Below are 22,097 nucleotides of genomic sequence, written 5' to 3'. Positions count from 1 at the left end.
GTGACATGTGTTACTCACTTTACGATCGCCATTTTAGCTATTTATTAAAATGCGTATGCGATACAAGTGCTCTGTTAAACTGTTTTTGTTTTTTGTATACCTACTTTATACCCAATGCTTGACTTGAGGGGGGACGCAGGGGACCAAGTGCCCCAACTAATTTTCAGAAATTTTAGCATCCCCTTACTATTATAACGCTATAATCATAACGGTCCGCCAGTTTTTGGGACGTTCTTTTTTTTAAAGTAAATAGAGTCCCCCTTCTTTAATTTTGCCAAGTCGAGCACTGCTTATACCCACATGTGTTGCATACATACGTATTATTTATAACTAATAAAATACCAGAATCTTGCATAAGAAATGGCTGATGATGATGTGTCAGATATGTTCAAAGCTTGGGGCCTAGAATTTTATACAGACGTATTTAAAGGTAATATAATCATTGAATTTAATATTTGAGTGTTTTTGCTTAATGCTTACTTTTTTTTTTTTGTATATCCTTATCATGTTAATATCAGTGGCGTATCCAAGGGGAGGACGTGGGGGTAAAATCCCCCTCCCCATTAGCTATTTATTATTTAATTATTTTTTGTTTTTCCTTATATTATATAGTATGCACTATAAAAAAATATTTTATGATATGAATCTATCCAGTTATTGAATTTTGACAATTTAGTCAATACTGAAAACCATTATAATTTTATTTTCGTTTATTTATAACAAAGTAATGTTTATTTGGTATTTTGGTCGAAATGCCAATGACGACTATGATTATACTTTATTATAGCTTATCTTATAATTTATAGAGACAATACTATATATTTAACAATATGTATGTTACCTGGGCTAATGGGCTTCCACTAAATGTCCGTGTTTAAAATATTATCGGATACTATCGTTGTTATGAGAAAAGAGAATGAGATCATTATCGTTACGGATTTAGTTCACCGCGTATACATAGTACATTCTATTTATTAATCTGAAATCTAAAAAAAAAAGAAATTCACGGGATAATTGATAATTTATTGAACCTATCATGAATTCGTGAAGAAACATAGTTCATAATTCTACCTACATTTACAAAAATAGCAGTGCCGTCAGACGTCAATGCAACATTTCGATTACCGAGTATAAAACACTACATCAATTAATCTATTTTGGTGAAATTTACGTTATTATTATACTTAGTGCGCACTGAATACAAATAATACGTCAAATTGAAAACGATTTAATTATAACGTCTACTGCATGATTATAAACATGGTCTACAATATATTCAAACTAACTAGCATCTGACTATACGTGACAGTGAATAAAAATAATAGTTTTTAAACAATAAAGTTGGTAACTATAACATTTTTATGACTTATATTAGTTATTTAGTTATTACTTTATATAGTAATCAAACACGAGTAATAAAAGAAAAAATAATACTCTACTTTCAAATTTCAATAAAAGTATAGAGTCAATTGTCGATTCAGATCCAAATGATCCACGACCTGCACCAAGTCAACAAAAACATACAGACACAGTAAATTTGGTGAGTAAAAAAATTGTATGCTTGACTATTTGACTTATCTGAGTCTTTAAGTCTCCGATTTATGGGTTTCTAATGTTTCTATGAACAATATTATGTTATAATTTTTTTTTGAGACAACATGTTCATTAGCAAGGGAAAATTATATTGGTTTGTTTGTGAATTTTGATTTGAGTGATACTGATACAAACCTAGTAAGTTATTTAATTATATACAAATATTATTGTACTATGATATTTAAATGAATCATTTTTTTAAATTTACAAAATTATAAAGTACATTTGTTTATAGATTCTGACAGATATGTGGGTTCTATCAGAAACTTATATATTTCCTATAATAGAGAAAAATAAAGGTAAGAATCTCAACTTTCAACACCATTGGTTGAAAATATTCAAGTGGTTAGCATATTCAGAGATAAGACAAGGAGGTTTTTGTAAAGTATGTTTGATTTTTTCAAGAACTGGTGGATTTGGATGTCAAAAATTATATACACTTGTGATTAAACCAATAGATAGCTTTAAAAAAGCATTAGAAGTATGTCTATAAAGTTATGATCACACATTTAAAATTTTTTAATATTATTATAAATATTTAATATGTATGTTTTATTTATTATATTAGACTTTAAATAATGATGCTGAACATCAATACCATAAACTAGCTCTAGAAAAATCTGATTATTTTTTGAATATTGCATCTTCAAAGGAACCAGAGATTATAAACAAATTAAACATAGACAGGTAGATTTAAATATTTTTTAATATTCTATTTTTATTATAAAGTTGTATTATTTTTTTATTAAAAATTTATTTTATGTTTAGTTTTAAAATATTATTGATCATAAATGAACTTAAATTTATATAATTCCAGAGCAAAAAAAGTTAAAGAAAACCGAGAGAATTTAATTCCTATTATTAATTGTATTTTGGTATGTGGTCGTCAAGAGATTGCTTTAAGGGGTCGTAGGGACTTTGGTACTTTGTCATTTGATGGTAAGTTTTTTTTAAACTATATTAAAATACTATAATACTATTAGCTCTAATATGTCTTATCTACTATATATTTTGGATACATTTTTATTTTAGTTAAGGAATAATTATTTTTAATAGGAGCCATAACCCAAACCTGAACTTATTGGGCCTTTCTTTGTCATTATTTTTCTAAGTGAACCTGATATGAATGGAGGAAACTTTCGAGCTATACTGAAATATAAAGCAAAAGACATAGAACATTTAAAAAACTTTCTTTCATCAAGCTATTGAAATAAATATACTAGCCCAACTATTCAAAATGAAATTATAACCACTTGTGGTGATATAATTTTAAAAAAAAGTTGTAAAAGAAGTTATCGAGTCATATTATTTTAGTGTTCTTGCAGATAAGACAATAAATATTTCTGTTGTAGAACAACTTACTATTTGTGTTAGATATCTTGTTGGTACTGGGAAAGAAAAAAATGTTTATGAAAGTTTTTTTAAAATTTACAGAAGTTACAAGTTTAATGGGTGATAACTTAGCTTCAGCAATTTTAAATGGTAATTAATATGTTACATAAAAATAGACATGATTTTACAAATTGTATCGCTTGGGTATCAGTTATTTATTAAATTGTGTATTAACTTTGTTTAAGACTTGAATTCATGTGGTATTAATTGTGACAATATTTGTGGACAAGGGTATGATGGTGCATCAAATATGTCAGGGCACATAAAAGGCGTTCAAACAATAATAAGAAATAAGTACCCAAAAGCTTTATATGTGCATTGTGTTGCCCATACATTGAGTTTAGCTGTGTCATCTGCTTGCAATATTCAACCTGTACAAAATGGCTTAGGAACTATTCAAAAAATGTATTGTTTTTGTAATTCCCCAAAGCGTCATCAAGTGATTGTAACAGCAATAAGTGAAAGTGACTTAGATTCAAAAGTTAAGACATTGAAGCGCCTATGTGCAACAAGATAGATCCAACGATATGATGCAATTAATGATTTTGTTGAATTTTTTCCATATGTAGTAGTTTCACTTGAAAAAATATTAGAGTGGAATGATTTATCTTCAGTACATAATAATATTTTATTGAAGTCAATGGATTCCAAATTTTTAATATCTCTACAAATCCTAAAAGTAATTCTTTATTTTTAATTTTATTTGTATTTTATCTAGCATTTAGCAAATAATTTTATGAATTTTATAATAAATATTATTTTGTACCATTCACATAATTAGTCGTTTATATTTTATCAATTATTTTTTGTTAAAGGTTCTATTTTCTTATAGTTTACCATTATCTAAACAACTTCAAAAAATAGAAATAGATTTAAGAGAAGCGGTTGAGTTAACTGATGACAATGTGAAAGCTCCAAAACATCTAAGAGAAAATATAGATATTGAATTTCATAGGATGTTTGAAAATGCCAAAGTAACTATCTTATAAAATTTAATTTTAATTCTTTTTATCTTTCATTCAATAAGTCATTACATTTTTTGGTTTTACATTTTATTAGAGTATGGTAGATATTTTGGATATAACCATTACTGTTGATCGATTGAATAAAAGGCAAAAACACAAAAATAATCCATTAATAAATGAAAATGGCCTTTTAGATCCTGAGGCCTATTATCGAATCAGTATATGCATTACATTCATTGATAGTTTTATAAACCAATTGAATGACAGGTTTTTAGATCATAGAAATGTTTTTTGTGGTTAGTTAAATATCAACAAATAATATATACCTACCTAATACAAATATTGTGTGAGTGGTATATTAAACTTATAAAATATTTTAAATTAATGTTATAGGTTTTCAATGTTTATTTGATTATGAATCTGGTAATGTGCCAGATGAATTTGATGATCTTGTCAAATTTTATCTTCTAGAATCTGATTTAAATACTGTGAGAGTTGAGTTGTAAATGTGGAAAATCAAACTACAAAGAATTGAAAACAAACCTAAATCAGAACTAGATGTAATTAAAAAATGTAATAACATAATATATCCTAATATTTTTAATTTATTGAGCATATTGTGTACTTTACCGGTTTCAACCGCTACTCCAGAAAGGATGTCTCTTGTTTAAAAAGATTAAAGACTTACACAAGAAATACAATGAAAGAAGTAAAATATATTTTGTAATAAATGAAATACACTTTATTAATAAATTAATTTGTTGCAGGAACGGCTAAATGGCCTAACGCCTATGGCAGTCTATAAAAATATTTCTATTTTAGCAGAAGAAGTTTTAAACGAATTAGCTAAAAAAAAAAAGAAAGTTAGATTTGTTGATTTGATCATTATTTATTATGTTAATATATTTTATATTATATTATTTCGTATAGCATTTTATAATAAAGAAGTTTTGACTTCATGGAGTATTGAAGTGGATAATTTTCCATAACATTGTGTTGGATGTGAATTTTGAATTTATTCAAATATGGTTATTGTTCTTATTGTTAAATATTTTACTATCTAATTTTTTTTAAAAAATTATAAAATTGTAAAAAAAATTTGAGAGGGTGGAAGATTTTTTCAATTTTTCCCTCCCATTTAGCTATGTCGTTTTCTTTTTTTGATCCCCCTTTCAGAAATCATGTCTACGCCACTGGTTAATGTATAATAATTTTTACCTAATTAATAATTATTAGAACATGGAATAGATATATCATGCTTTGCGCTTATAACTGATGATATGTTGAGCGAAATTATGCCTATGATTGGAGACCGGTCTTTGCCCGGCCAAAGTTTAAAGCTAACTTAGAAGAATGGCGTTAAGTTATTACTCTTGTTAATAATCAACCACAGTTTATGGTATTGGCTAATCTATCATAACTACCTAGGCATATATTTTATTATAATGTATCATTATTAAGGACTTGAATAATTCCCATTTCACAATCGAAATTCCATCACCAGTTTCGATCACTTCTTTGAAAGCAGCAGATTCAGAGATCTCAAGTTTTTTTGATAATCAACTCATATTCATCTGATGATATTCAACATTCTCAAGGATCTAATCAGTCCGATACTACAAGATCAATTAATTTATCTGAAGTTGTAGAAAAGTTAATTTTTTTAAAACATTTCACATCTAATTTTCATTGTAAGATTAAATAAATATACTATCATTTAGATTTCAATCATGTTTTTTTTGGTACATACTACAAAAAAAATAATCTTAAAGACAAATTGTATCATCTTTTATATATTTCATTTTAATGTTATTTATTAATAGGTATAAATATTATGTTATGATTAAAAATATTTTTTAAAAATATATACTTACAATAAAATATTTTGGGTATGTATTACCTTTATTTTTTTATATTGAATTAGACATTTTAATTCAAATTTATTATATTATGGGTTACTCATAATTTTTTATTATAGGTTTTTTATTTGGTTATTTTTTCACTGGTTGTTTTTCGGGGTTTAAGTATCTAGTTTTTTTTTCCGGGGTTACTTATAAGAGGAATTTTTGTTTTCAATTTTTAGGATTGTAATTTGTTAAATTACTTGAAAAGCGCTACTGAAGGAAAGGCTTTATTAGCAACTTATAATGCTGATGGTTTGTTGGACAATAGTGGACGAAGAAAAATTTGTAATTTAACTGTCAAAAGAGAGCTTCAAGAAGATTCTGAAAAATCGGTTAAAACTCAAAGATTACTTTTTTTTATCTCAAGAGAACAAAAGTTTCCCCTAAAGAACATTTAAGTGCATATTTCATACTCTACATGTACTATGGTAAATAATAATTTCATATTAACATGTAATTTAAACATTAAATTAAATCTGTCATTATATTTCCTTTACTATAGACCCGTCAATAAAAAAAGCAGCTAAAGGAAACTTCTTGATTGCTTCAACAACAAAAGAAGATAATCTTTGACCAATCGTTCCCCTTATTTTGAAAATTCTTCGGCTTCACTTTTGTTGAATCAGACTACATCAGAAATTGGTAAGTTTATAACTAATCCATGCCTTATGATTACTTAAGACTTTTTTAAAATTAAGTTTGTAGTATTATTTTCAGGACACTTATTATGTTTGTATTTATTTATTTATTAAATAGCTAATTAATTTACCATCAAAATATTTTATTAACATGTATTATTATATGTTTTGTCTACTTACTAAAGCCTGTGATTGTGGTGCAAGTAGGGTTCAGATATGACATAAAATCTAAAATATTACACAAATATAGTTAAAACTTAATCAACAATAATTTTTAGTTAAATTTTATAATATAACCATCAATGAAAATATCTAAATATTTAACATACCTAACTCTACTCACAATAACCTAACTACTTTGTTTTATTTAAAACATTATTTTGTTATTAAATTGAATTTTTTCATAATTTAAATTATAGTAAATTTCGATGAACAAATACAATGGTTAAATAATTTGTGTGACCCTTGGAATTTGATACAGAAATATTGGAAATCACTAGAACTAAACGTTTAAAAGATATACTCAGTTTAAATTCTAAAGGTGCTACTCAACCTTCTGATTACATGAAAAGTTTTCCAGCTTTAAAAAATCTGTCTGGCTATATTTTTGTAAGTATCATAACTTAATAATATCATAAAATTCAATGACTTCTAATGAATTTCAAAATTATAGTTTATAGAAGATTTTAACTCCATCTATACAGAAAGAAAGGAAAACTGTTTTGAAAATTTCCCTGTGTACAAAGACAAGATTCTTCAATTAAGACAAAAAATATATAATACACTCAAGAATACTAGTTAAAAGTGTATTATAAAAGACTATCTAAATCTGGCAATAGGTAGTTTTTCTTTTTAAACTTAAATATATTTTGATTTAACTTATTTTTTTAAAATTATTTTCAAATCATTTAATTTGATTTTAGAACCCGGAGAAACTTCATCTGTAGCAGCGTTTATCATACTTCTATTACTCTTCTTTCCTGTTACAACCAAGAGGAAAAAAGGAATACCTGCTTGGAGACCTTCAAAAATTGAATCCAGAGATGGCTTATTACACATACAAAATCAAATTCAGAATTTATTGAGACAATTATAAGACGGAAACAAAAGTATAATCGATTAGGTTTAACTTTACAGCCTCTTATTATAATAGTAGGACCTAGTATTAATGAAATTTCTAAATATTTTGTTCTTGTTAACGATACATATTATGTTTTAAACTCAATTGTAACTACAGTAGATACTTGTTTCAACATTTTTCATGCTTTAAATTTACTTTATCCGGTAGAAAGTTTGCCCATATGGAATTTTATTCAAAAAGATTTTTATAAAATAAAAACTGCTCATAATTCAGATTACGTTTCTGTTAATTCTCTGCTCAGTGATCTAGACATTAATTTTATTTAATAACTTAAATTATTAACTAAGCCAATTCCTCTAGTATCGACGTAATATTTGTATGAGTTAGGCTATTAGGCAACAACTACTTTTCGACAATCTGTTTATTAAGGGAAATTTAGGTAATACTATTGAATCAGTTTCTTCTAACAACTTAATTAGTGAAACTGATATCCAAAATATAAAAAGATTTATGGTAATAGATTCTTTAGATTCACTTATTAGTTGTTCTTGGATTTCTATTAAAGATACTAAGTATCAAATCAAAATGATTCTTACTCTTGATGTAAACCAAAATAGTCTCCCTGAGTTTAGTATCATAAATGATGTATATTTTTATAATAATACAGTAGTTGTATTTAAATGTTTAAAATTAAATATTGATTTTGATGAGAATTTTTGTTCATATGAAGTAATTACACCTAGAATTAATGAAGTCCTTATATATCATATGCTCTATTCTCATATTCCTAATAATGCCAGTGTACTGTCAAATGGCTCTACATGTGTTACATTGAGAAGTGCCATTTAATATTATTGTTATTCACTTGTGCAGTAACTATAAGTTTATTTACATCCTTCAGATTCTTACAATCATATTGTATCATATTATAATCATATTTGTTTATGTATATATTATAAAAATTCAAAAATTGAAATATAAGCTTTTATATACTTTGTAGAATTATAAAATGTTTGTAATAATAAATAATTAATCAAATATTTATTTGCTTGTGAATACTTAAAAATAACATTGTTGTAAAGTATAGGTATTCAAAATGTCTTGTAACATACAATCTATATACCTTACTAAACCGTAATAATTATGTAATCATGTTTAATAAAAATAAAAAATTTGAAATAATAAATTATGAAAATTTTGTACATTTAAATACCTAACATGTATACTATTCATATTTTTAGTGAGCTTTAAAAGTTATTAGGGGCTTTGTCCTCCCCTCTGATCGAGTCACTGAAATCAAAAGAAGTATTCTGTAAAACCAACTAAAATGGTTGTATAATTGTTACAAACAATACTGCAAAAAGTACTACATCATATTGTAGGCCTTTCTAAGAAAATTCTATTTGTATAAGAAGAATTAGTACTTATAACAAAAATAGTATTTTAATAACAAAATTGTTCGGCAAATATTACAAAAGGATTTGTGAACAACTCACAATTGTATACTGACTTCTGATAGTTAAATGCATAGCTACAGCAACATTTTTTTGGTAAATATTACAAAAGGATTTGTGAACAACTCGCCTAGTGTACTGACTTCAGACAGTTTAATGTATAGCTAGAGCAAAATTTTACAGTTACCACTATCAAAATAGTTAACATAACATACATTGTAACTCCTATGTAATGTTTTGTTGTCACAGAGGTAACCAAAAAAATTGATTGCAGTTATAAGATTCTTGCTGAAATTACCAAATATTTTTTTCAGTGTAATTGGTATAGAATTGTTATTGTTACCATCTATATTTACAAGTAACTTCAAATGGCCAGCTTGTGCAAGAAAAATTTAGTAAATGTTTAAAAATGGTTTCCTCGTGTATTTTGACTCATTGTTTTTTTTTTGCATAAATACTTATTGTATTTTGGCTTATAATAAGTGATTTTATTTTTACTTTATATGTAGTGTTGCGTTCCGTCAGTTCAACCGTAAAGATGGTGTTGATTTAGGAATATTCCAAATAAAAATACTCAACTAAGTTAAACTGTTTATTTGAAAATTCTCTAAGTACAAATAATTAATTAAAAATGATCTGGCGTGGAGGTGCTTGCTAATATATGTATATACCACATCTGAATATTGGTCTATTCCCAACCCACTTATATACTTTGGTGTCGCGGGAATTAGCCGCGCATTTCTATGTAATAAGTTATTTCCAATTATTGTTATTTCCAATTATTGTTACTACCCTGAGGTGCTAAATTGTAATTTAAATGGTTGACCTCGGTAATATTACTATTCGCACATTTCTCATATTTTGTTATGCGCTTTTATTAATTGCATTTATTGTATTACTTTGAAATGTAGCCTGACAGCTCATATTCGTTATACCCTTGAGTCTTAATCATTCCTTTCTATATTGTTCACCGATTTCTACTATTTATGTGATCCCCCTACGTATTGGTAGTTGTAAGGACCTACATTTACGTATGTCCATAACAGTAGATTTGTTTTTGTTCTTTGGCTTTATTTTATGATTTGTGATAGATATTTGTTTAATGGACTGTACTTTTTACGGTTTTGAATATATTTGTTGTCCGTTTTTATGCGTAATAGTTCTATAGGTATTCTTTTTTGTTTGGTTGATTTTAGTTAGTGTTAAACAGCTGTTCAACTGTTTTAGCTTCGAATTAGGGAATTATATATACTCTTTGTTGTAGGTCTGTTTTTGTTCTTCGGCATTTATGGTTTTTGCTAGGTATTTGTTTATTGGTTTGTCTGTTTTGTTGTGTTTGATATATTTGTTGTCTGTTTTTATGCGTAATAGCATTGATTATAGATAGTATAGATAGCTAACTGGATGGTTTTTCGATGGCGTACTATTTGGTCGATAACGTTATGTGGCGCTGCGGGCACAAGTTAGTTGTGGTCGGCATCGTTATAATCGTTGTAGTCGCGTTGATTAGCGACGGCGCAATGTGGGAAATTAATAATCTTCAGTCGTTTATTTTTAGAAGAAACTCACTAGATCTGTATTTGATTATTGTAAACTGGTTTTTATCTTTGTACGTAGTGTACAAGATTAAAGCGCGTTTACACGATGACAGTAGCACTCGACAGTCGCCGTCATGATAGTCGCTGTCGTAAGACTGTCGTCGTGTAAACATAATGACAGTTGCTGCCACACTGTCAACTACCAGCTGTCGAACTATCTAGCTCTTCTAGATAGTAGGCAGTAACTAGCTGACAGTGTGACAACCACTTCTATCGTGTAAACAGTGACTACCACACTGTCAACTACTACCGTAGTACGATTTTTGTATTGTTGTTACATTCTTTACTCTATGTGTTGTTATCAATTATTACTTATTATTACATATACCTACAGTTTTTATTCAATTAATTTAAATGTTTAAATAATAATATATATCTAATTATAATAATTAATTGAAAATTATATAAATGAAATTATAATTCAAAATGGTTTTTGATACTATTCAATTTCTAAAATATTACGAAGAACATCCTTGTTTATGGGATAAATGTATACCTGACTTTAAGAATAGGCAAAATTAAAACAATAAGTGAATCAGTTAATTATAAATTATAATAAAGTGAATAATAAAATAAACTAGTAACACTGTTAGTCAATTTTAATTAGCTATCGCACGAAACACAATATTTGTTATGACAATTATTGTCACCGTGTAAACGCTCATCTTCATGTGACAGTAGCTGTCGCATTACTATACGACAGTGCTGTCATGACTGTACTGTCACCGTGTAAACGCGCCTTTAAGGTTAGGTTAGGTTAGGTCCCCACACACTGCCGCGGTGGCGGTGGCGTTAAATTTGTACACACGTATTGTAATGGGATACACAATTATTGTATGTAATATCATTGATTATAAATAGAGACCGGAATTATATGCACTAAAAATGTGGCAAATATGATGCAAATATGCAAAGAAAAAGGGTCAAAATATGCATTAATATGCACAAATAAATGAAAAATATGCTCAAATATGCATTATAAATTTATATTACTTTATCAACTACAAATTTAATAAATTTATAACATAACAAATATAACAAAATTAGGAGTGTTGGACCTTTCAACATCAAATTAAATCAACAAAATATTTAAGTATATAAAAAAAATATCATTATATGTTTTTAAAACAGTTTAAACAAATAATAAAATAGAAATGTTGAACCTTTCAACATCAAATTAAATCAAAAAAATATTTAAATATAAAAAAAACTATTATTTTTTGTTTTCATAACAATTAATTACAAAATACATTTCCATATTTTGTGGGATCATGTTGGTTCTTTTTTCAGTTAATATCATTTTGTAAGTACTAAACGACCGTTCAACGTCCACAGATGTTATAGGTGCATTTTTTCATACAAGTACTCATCGTGGGTGTAAAATTTGGGGGTAAAAAACTTTCTTTTTTCCCGGACTTCAGTTACATAATTTAGATGCCAATAAATATCGTAAATATATATTAATTAATATAATTAATATATATAATAATTATTTTCTAAAATATTTTATTATACTTTTTATATATACTTTTTAAATATTGAATGTTATTAAAATCAAAATTATTTATTTGACAAGAAATATATTAAAACCTTTTAAACATATGATTAAAATTACCTTATTATAATAAACCTTAATCAATTGCGTTTATATTTATGAAATATATTTTTATTTAAATTATTCAACCAAATTTTATTTCAAAATATTCAAATATAAATTGATTTATTTTTATGTTTCTTTTCATAACTTGAAGTGAAACCAGGACACTAATGCTTTCTTGGCATACTTTTTTATCGGAATTGAGAAATATTTATAAATATTTTTAATTGCTATATGAAATTGTAAATTTTAAATACTTTATCGGTGTTTCAAATTACAATACGTTGTTTTATTTGTACATAGTAATATTTTAACAAGGACTATAGTTTAATTATTTCTGTATAAATTTTTTTGAAACAGAAACATACACGAAGATGAATCCAAAATATTGCAAATTTAACAGATCTTGATATTTCATAGTTTAATGTATTTTATAATAAAATCAATGGTTGTACTCGTATATAAAAATCATTTACATTTAAATAATGTTTTTTTGGCGGTAAACCACAACGGTTAGCAACGATGAAGCTTATAATTCTATGTACAATTTTATTTGTCATATTCTATGTGGGTTTGTTAAACATTTTCATTTTGACTAATTACATTTATTACAAAATTTTTTGTACATAATATTGAATGGAATAAATGTATTTAGGTAATGGAAACATTTTATTTACATAACCAAGAATACTTAATTATTAAAAGTTTTAAAAAAGGTATTGGAATAAATATAAAAAATAAAAATAGTAGCTATAAAAACATAGAGGGAGTAAATAAGAACTTATGTGTTTATCTTTCGTAAGTTCTTTTCACTCTGGATTAGCTCTTAGACTTCAGCTGTTTACTGTAAAAAGAAAAAATAATTACAATGTTTTAATAATCAATTATTTGTTGAGAATTATAGAAAAATAAATTATAATTCTATTATTTTATTTTTTATTAATAAAAATAATTATACGTACTTTTGACAGAAATTAAAAAAAAAAAATGTAATTTGTATGAATGAAAATATTTAACAAACGAAAATAGAATATGACAAATAAAATTGATCATAGATTATCTGCTTCATCATTGATTCCGTCGCAGTGTGCTGCCAAAAAAAATATTATTTAAATTTAAAAGTTTTTTATTTACAACAATTTATTTTAATTATATAAAAAACATTAACTGATGATATACTAAGGTCTGTTGTAGTTATTATGGTTTCTATTCACCCTAACTTGAATGTCCATTTTTATTTAATTATTTTTATATAATTCTATTTTTCTTTAGCGTGTGCGAGAATGGAAAGATACCGAGGACGCTCAACGCTTATCTTTAATATCGTATTGTTAACGACCCAATTCAAATGTTGTGTGTTTTTCTAATATGGACATTATTTATTATCAATAAACTCATTGTTTGCATTCATACATAATGCATTACATTTTTTTAATACATTGTGTTACATTATTTTATTGTACAAAGAAAATATAGAAGAATTTTTTTGGAAAGAACGAAATTTGGAACTCAGAAGTTTTAATGCTGAATACTATAGTGAATTTGAATGCCTAGAATATAATGTATTTTGTAATACAAATTTTTGTGCTATTTGTACTCGTTATGCAAATAATTTAAAAACATACAATTTAATCAAAACTGTATACAACAAATGAAGAAAAGTATGTTTTTTACTTGAGTATTAATTTATATAAATGAAAAATAACTATTGTAACTAAAATAAAATATTTGTAAATAAAGTATATTAATCATTTAATTATATTGTTTTTTTTTTTTTTTAGTGGAATGAAAATTTGTTAAAACATTCAAAAACTGTTCAACATTTAACATTGACTGTTAATTATAATATTTATAACAGTTCAAAATCGACTCCTACTATATTTACTCAATTATCAACGGTCAAAAAAAATAAAAAATAAATATAAATCTCTTTTATGCCGAATAGGGTCTTGCTCTAAGACGTCATGATGAATAGTCATCTACAGTTTCTAATTCATGTAGAATCTATAATATTCTATATTTTCTATTATATAGTTTATTAAGTTTTTATTTTAGTACCATTTACTGTTTGTGAATCATAAATTACTTGTCAACAGGAAATGTTTAAAATCAGTGTTTATTTTTTGCCAAGAACGATAAAGAGTTTTCAGATTTTTTTTGCAGAAAAATGTATTATACAAGTTGGATCTTTCAAAATAGAATACTTAAAGTTTGTTCAATATGACAATAAATATTACTATTAGTGAAATTAAAGACTATAGAATGTATTCCACATGTGTGCCGAAACAATGTTATACTCAAGAAGAATAATTAGTAATTATACTTAGGAATGAGATATTAATCAATTTTTACATCATTTTATTTTCATTAATTTTTTTTTTTTTAATCTTTAGATCTTATAAAACAGAAAAACTATCCCTATGTATATGATGCATTATACCCTATAGCTATAATGTATATGAATGATTTATTAGATTTTATAATGTATCAAGTGGGAGAGGAGCCAAACATATTTTTAGTAAAATTCTTTCTGTTCTAAAAAAGACTTTGCATTTCTGATATTCTTTTTGTGGTACAATCTTACGATGATGCAAATATTATATCAAAATCTACATCTGGTGTTCAAACTAGAATAAGAGAATCTCTCACTAAAAAGAGATTTTTCCATTCATTTTACGGCCCATAGAGTTCACATTTAAAATAATGTTAAAACCTTCGTCAAGAGATAGTGTACTTTTTTCTAGGTTAGTAATAGCTTGGATGAGAAAAACAAAAATTACTTTTTAAATAAGCTAAATCATTTTGTAAATGTTTGTCTTCAAACATTTCTTTTGATTTTTTAATTGATTCTGCTTCGTCGTCTAAACGTGATATTACAGATTTTATTGAATCAAAATTATTTGAATAATATTCTACTGCATTTAACCATGTACCCCATCTAGTGATAATTGGTTGAAGTGGTAAAGGTAAATTTGGGAATAGTTCACGTAGTTTGATAATTCGGCCGGGAGCTTTCAAAAATACTTTTTTAATTGTCGCTATTAATTTATCAACAGTAGAATATTAATTTCGTAAACATTCGCTAATTCTATGAATCCCATGTGCTAAACATGTTAAATTAATTAAATTAGGGTATAACATAGTCAAGGAATTCGCTGATTTAACCATATATGGCACGGCGTCAGAAACAAAAAATAATACTTCTTTGTACTTCACTCCTGATGGCCATAATAGATGCATTGCATCATTAAATATTTTGCCAATAGTTTGGAAATTACATTTTTCAAGTTCTTCACACATTAATAGATACGGCTTTAAATAATTGTCTTCGTGGAGGAGACCAACTATGACGTTACAAACATATCGACCGTCAACGTCCGTGATCTCATCTATTGAAACTCAAATTGGGCCATTACCAATTTCTGAACGAATACGAGAAATATATCTCTAAAATACTATAGTATTTTCATAAATTGCAGAAACATAGTTTTTGCTAATTGCAGACTGGTCAGGAACATATTTACCAGTATATTTTTCTAAAAATTTTTTAAATGATGGATGATTTAACTTCCATAAAGGTATATCCGATTCTAACATTGCTTGATATAAATCTAGAGGAAAATTCGCTTGTTTATTTTGGTTATCTAATGTATTTTTAATGAATGACTGTTTAGATTTGGCTTTTAAATTAATATTTTTGTTATGTTTGCCTCTATTTAAATGCTGTACCACCTGAAAACGTTTTTTTACGGGCACAGCTTGATCACAAATAATACAATATAATATTTTACCATCTGTTTTAAAAACGTTACTTGAAAATTCTTCTACAAATTGACGTAACTTGGCACTTTCACTTTGAACTTTCGGCATTTTATAAAATTGTTAATTGATACTGTTATTAAAACCACTCAAATTTTTAAGTATATGTGTCCGCACATTTACGCAACACACGTCGTACTCATGAAATTACGTCGTTAAATAATGTGTAGGTAATCCTATCGGTCGTCCGACCAAGATAAGATTAAATAGGTAATATTTATACATTTATATATTTATACATATTTACAATTCGACGGATAAACCAAAAACTATCGGTATTATGAAATAAACGCCATTTAAAATTAACAATAATTTATAAAAATTTAAAAATTTAAGTTAAAAAAAATAAAAAACTCAAAAATCTATAAATATGCAATTATATGCATTGTGTTCAAAATATGCAAAAAAAATTGATTTTATTTAAACGAGAGTAAGCAAAATCGTGGACAAATCTGTTTGGACTTAAGGAAAAAAATATGCAAATGCATATAAATCCTAGCCCTACTTATTACTATTAAAAATATAGATATGTTTAAATTGTATTAAAAAAGCACTAAATAACGTATATTTAAAAATAATTAATATGTTAATTTAATGACAAATATCTATTTGTATCAGCAAAGATATTTAAAATATCATCGCTTTTTATATTTTTCGATATATCTTTTTTAATATACAGTAATTCCTTAATTCCTCGTTATCCGCGAAGGTTACGTTTCAGAAAACCTGCGCGCATAACGAGACCATAAATCAATGTAAAAAGGGAGGTTAGGTTTAATTTTTTTTAATTCCTACTACTAATTTATTTCTTATCTATCGTATTGTTTCTTCATTTTTACGTATTTCTCGAACATTAGACTCATTTAATTTGTACGTTCTAGCAAGTGACGCTCAGTATCACCACTTTTTAATTTGTCCAAAATTTCAATTTTTTGAACGATTAATAAAATAACATTTCTTTTCCTTTTTATTGACATTTTACATTGAGAAGCCATTTAAAATATTTTCACTACTAAATTTATTAAACACTGCTGTACGTGACATTAGGGAATACGAATAAAAAACACATCATGGTAAAACCTTATATTAGATTTTATCTAATCTATGGTAAAACCAACATTCAGAATGTAAAAATGTATCCATAATACCTGGTAGATAAGGCCGAATAGTGCCGACACTGGATGTAAACATATTTTTTTTATCTTACAAAATATATTAATTACAATATTCGTGAATAACAAATTACTAGTTTATCGAGCTTTGTGATATGAGTGTCTATAGTGTTGTGTAATTATTGAAAACTAATACCTATTAATTATTTTAATATAAAAATTATTCAAATATTTTTTGTTTTAAATACTTATATATATTAATGGCACTATATTATATAAGGTTCTGTTGTTTTACTGAAGTGACTGTAATTAAATACGATAAGGACGTTCGAGGATCAAACGAGAAGTTTTAATTAACAACAGTCAATTAATTCGATATTCCTGGTTACCACAATTTAGAAGAACATTTCTCTGAAAACTTTAGATACACATAATATATATATATATATATATATAATGTATTATAAATGTATTTTAAATAACTAAAAAATCATTGGAATAAGTTGCTGTATTTTCACATCAGAGTTCAACAGTGCCAGTAACTTGTATTGGTTAGTATAAATATTTGATTTGATCTGTAAGACTGCGTCACAATTTATTTCAATTTAAGGATTCGATTGTTTTGAGAATTTTTGTGAAAAAAATAATAGAACATAATGGAATTATATGCATATCAGCTTGCTACATTTGTTGTGATATGTTTGTTTGTTTCTGAAATAACATCATTGTGTTGTCATTTACCTTATATGCAGTCATTACCATGTAACTTTGAATCTAAATCTGTATCAGAATTAAAATTGCTAGAACCTACAGACGAAGGAAGAGAAGTTGGTATGCCGTCGTCAATGGAGATAATGAATGACATGATTAAGGGATTATGTTCCTATTCTATGTGTTCACCTGGTTATATTAAAAAGAAGGGGAATGTCTTTTGCTCGACTGGATCTTGTAATATGTTTGGTTGTAATTGTGATGGAGAATGTATAAATAATAAATATGTAGACGATTATCTGCAACGGTTGCGGCAGGAGAATAATAATACTAATTTGACTTATGAACATTTATCAAGAGCAAAGAGATCAATTTATCCTCGATCTAAAAATACTGGTATGAATGTAAATTCAAACCCACATTCCCAGCCAAGTTATAACAATACACTAGTTCATAATCCGCCAGGTTCATCAGTAGGATACAATCACGAACGAGATAAGCATAACTATGACTACAACGGTGATTTTAAAATGCCGATATATATGATGGCTGATGCTAAGAAGCTTGGATCAATAACAGGAAACATAGCTAGAAATGTTGCTATTGATTTGGTATCAACGCTTACTGCTGAATACGTCAGTAAGAATTGGTTATTTCCTGAACCAAATAAAGTCAATGATACAGCTCTTATTACGATTTTGAAAGAGTATAACGCCACGCTTAATGAAATTTTCATGAAGTTTAATAAGCCCTTTGATCAACTAAATAGCACACAGCAAGCCGCATTTGTGCATAAAGCTCAGTTAATGAACTTAATTAGTAGCGTTAACAATAGGAATGCTATACGCAAGCAATTCAGACAATACGAAGTTTAGTTAATGATGCATAATAGTTGAACCTGAAAAGATATATATAGGTATATATAAATCATATTATGAGTGTATGAAATGTTAGCTGACGGTAATTCATGTCACTAATAGTACTTGTAATTTTCTACAGGTAAGTATTTTCGGGTTAACACTATAATTCTATAATCAAAAAAAATAAATAAATAAATAAATTGTGTTTTTGTTATTACAAACAGTAATTGTTCTAAATTACTTTTAAAATATATTGATTAGGGAATTGGAGATGTTGTATTTGTAGAATTGTTTATTTCATTGTAAAATTTTAAATACCTATACTACTGTTGATTATAAGTACTATAAATAGCTCTCTGACCGATTTTTGGTGGTGACTATAAGGACAACATCATTAAGCAAGCGCTGCTGTTGTGGGATTAATTAAAGCCCAGTCTCACAAGACGATTTTATTCGCCAAGACCACTAGCAGCGACATCTCGCCACTTCAAGTTGCCGCGGCTAGGTTGTCACACACGGGGTTGTACGAGATAGCGAGATAGCCAGACGTAAAAGGTCGTCAATCGAATCACATCGTACCATTTTAAGACGAATAATTCGCCTTGCGTGTGTAGAATTAGCAGAACGATTAATTTTTGATATACAAAATACTCGAAATAAGAAGTGGGTTCGTGATTGATCATTAGATGGCCAATTTAAGGCCGGTTCTTGCTTGTAATTCATGATAAATAGAAAAATAATTCGACAAAAAATTAACAAATATGTAAAAGTTTACTCCTGAAGTGTATTGATTAATGAAATAAAGTTATATTAATATAATAACAACAATAAGATAGATAATAAAATTAAAATTGATAATCAATAGGTCTGGCCGACCGTTATTCAGCATTTCATAATGGCTGGCTCGTTCTATAATCCTTACCTACAGGGCAGGCGCGGATCCAGAAGGGGTCGATAAGCGGACCCCCCCCTGTTGGCCGTATCAAAATGTGTAAATTTAATTTGATGTACTATTAAATTGCATTATCTAGCGTAATAATATTCTAATGTATTGTTATTATCACACATTTTCGTCTTTTATTTTTATAACATAAATTAATAAATAGTCGATAAGAACAATAGTATTGTAATCGTATAATCCGTCCCTTTCGTTATGGTAAACTGGATCTGCGCTTGCTCCAAGGCCAGCGCTACCTTTTGCGAGGTCCTGAGCAAAACTTATTTTACCAATAGACTATAGTCATTTGTAGACCTGTAGGTCATTATTAAATAAGATAATATGTGATCAGACTCGGTGACAGTTGCACTCCATATCGGGTAATGACTAACTTCATTTAAGAAATGCGATAAGATAAACTTTTTAGGTTTTCATGACATATTAAATATATTATAACATTGTTTTGTTAATCTGTTTTGTTATATACCAACGGATTTCTCAAGGCATCGCTCTCGCCAGGCATTTCACGTTTTGCGCGAGGTCCTGAACAAATTAATGCTCCTTCTAACGCCGGTCCTGCATACATCATGCAGTGCCGGAGCAAGCGTCGGGGCGAATGGGGTACGTGTCCTGGGCCCCGCGATTTTGGGGCCCCGTTATTTATATTGCTCCTACCTGAATGAAACAAAAAAAAAAAAAAAATTTACCCAAAACATACTCACAACATATTACCCAAAATACTCAAGTATCACAAGAAATTTTACTTAATTTCTACTAGATTATTTTCGTTAGCTACGTTGAAAATAAAATGTTTGTTAAAACTAAAATGTTCAACGTTTTTATCTTCATTATCGGTTTATCACATATTCGCATTTGATGTGTATACTAATATGTATATATAGTATTAATACTAATACTCTTTCTACAAAAGAAATAAATTCAATTCGATTAAATAAATACATTTAATAAAGTTTTTGGATTTTTTTATGATGTTGAGAAACTTTGTCATGTCTCTAATTTAGAAATTTTAAATTTTTGCAAAGGTTTGGAAATACGTTTGTCAGAGAATAACAAAAAAGATATAAATGGTTATGATTTATATGAAGAAATATTAATTTTCTGCCATTTAATCGATAAAAATACTACAACACTTCAAGTACTATCTGAAATAAAAAAAATTAATACATTTCCCAACTTGAATATTGCATTTCGAATTATGTTAGAATTATTCCTATTACGTCTGCTAGAGCAGAGAGAACATAATCTAAATTAAAACTTATTAAAATATATTTACGAAGTACCATGTCACGACAGGAAACTTACTGGACTTGCTACAATTTGTATAGAAAAAGAATTTTCAGAAAAATTAAATTATAAAGATATTATAAGTGACTTTCCATCCAAAAAACTACAAAAATTAAAGAATTATAATTCATAATTGACAATATTTTATTTTAATAATGTATTCTGCATTTGAAATATTATAAATTGTTCAGTACACATATTTTTTTTAAACTTCTTTTATAAATTAAAGTTATTATTTTCCATATTAGTTATTATACATTTATTTAGTAAAAGTAATTATTAATAATATTTGTATTTTAAGTTTTTATAATAATGATTAAGATAATCAGTTTATTTTTTATGCAAATAATATAATACCTAACTATTGTACAGTAATTGTTTGTTTAAAAATCGATGGACAAAATTAAATTTTGAATTAAATCTATAATTAATTTAGAATGGCAATGTAATGTATAAGATACGAATGAGGGCCCAACATTTTTTATTTGCCCTGAAGAAAACGCAAAACCTTGCTCCGGCACTGACATCATGTATACATTTCGCTAATTATGTGTATTCGCTATTATTATACAACAATGTCACTTTACAGCCGTGGTGTAGTATTTAAACAAGATACATACGCACTAGTAGTGTATGTACTGATATATCTACACAGTACACGTCTACCTATAATATAACTATATTAATTTACCAATTATTGATTGTCGTCTATTATTTTTCGTGTATTATAAATTAATAAAATACAATTACATATTAATTTTTTCATTGAACAAATCTCTCAAAATATTATAGTATAAACTTTAAAGTATAATAATTTATCTAATTAATTCCCTAATATTTATTTTACAATATTTATTTTACTTTTATAAAATAGGTAATATAAAAGTGGTTTATTTTATTTTTGTAGATAAAGATTAAAAAAAACAAGATCTAATCGTCTACCTAAAAAAAAATTAGTTAGTTTAATATTTTTTTCAGATCTCACTAGGAATAATGAAAATTTATAATTTGTATTGATACTATATTTGGTTTTGTTTAATAATCATGGTGTTTTGTAGAGAATTTTTTTTTTTTATATTATTTCATTTATAAAGTTTCCCTGATTATGTCATCTAAACTTATTGGTGAACA

At 26.8% G+C, this 22,097-nt stretch overlaps 3 protein-coding genes, 1 long non-coding RNA gene and 1 pseudogene across 5 annotated transcripts; 4 read left to right on the top strand and 1 right to left on the bottom strand.

The window, feature by feature from the left end:
- Positions 1-219: 219 nt before the first annotated feature.
- LOC112691879 lies at positions 220-5,715 on the top strand (annotated as a pseudogene).
- LOC112691867 lies at positions 736-3,591 on the top strand. Of its 2 annotated transcripts, XM_025566306.1 has the most exons (8): positions 736-1,128; positions 1,189-1,340; positions 1,400-1,731; positions 1,829-2,074; positions 2,162-2,280; positions 2,411-2,532; positions 3,028-3,075; positions 3,171-3,591. In XM_025566306.1, the coding sequence occupies exons 4-8, from the start codon at positions 1,841-1,843 to the stop codon at positions 3,500-3,502; spliced, it is 855 nt and encodes a 284-aa protein (XP_025422091.1). In that variant the 5' UTR covers positions 736-1,128; positions 1,189-1,340; positions 1,400-1,731; positions 1,829-1,840; the 3' UTR covers positions 3,503-3,591. The 2 variants fall into 2 exon arrangements, with proteins under 2 accessions (XP_025422091.1, XP_025422083.1); XM_025566298.1 differs by having other exon boundaries at positions 736-1,340; positions 1,400-1,540.
- Positions 5,716-5,987: 272 nt separating the features above from the next.
- LOC112691890 lies at positions 5,988-8,479 on the top strand. Its single transcript, XR_003149362.1, has 5 exons — positions 5,988-6,282; positions 6,357-6,496; positions 6,912-7,101; positions 7,166-7,331; positions 7,416-8,479. It is a non-coding gene; the product is annotated as an uncharacterized LOC112691890 (long non-coding RNA).
- A 7,190-nt stretch (positions 8,480-15,669) lies between these two features.
- Positions 15,670-16,092, bottom strand: LOC112691086 (CGG triplet repeat-binding protein 1-like). Its single transcript, XM_025565230.1, has one exon. The coding sequence runs from the start codon at positions 16,090-16,092 to the stop codon at positions 15,670-15,672; it is 423 nt and encodes a 140-aa protein (XP_025421015.1).
- A 1,539-nt stretch (positions 16,093-17,631) lies between these two features.
- LOC112691484 lies at positions 17,632-18,871 on the top strand. Its single transcript, XM_025565750.1, has one exon. The coding sequence runs from the start codon at positions 17,810-17,812 to the stop codon at positions 18,737-18,739; it is 930 nt and encodes a 309-aa protein (XP_025421535.1). The 5' UTR covers positions 17,632-17,809; the 3' UTR covers positions 18,740-18,871.
- The last annotated feature ends 3,226 nt before the right edge of the window (positions 18,872-22,097 follow it).

This window comes from Sipha flava, unplaced genomic scaffold, assembly GCF_003268045.1.
Source record: "Sipha flava isolate LNK unplaced genomic scaffold, YSA_version1 115_pilon_pilon, whole genome shotgun sequence".
Taxonomy (NCBI): domain Eukaryota; kingdom Metazoa; phylum Arthropoda; class Insecta; order Hemiptera; family Aphididae; genus Sipha; species Sipha flava.
The sequence above is the reverse complement of the archived record's forward strand: the minus strand, read 5'-3'. Positions and strand labels throughout refer to the sequence as shown.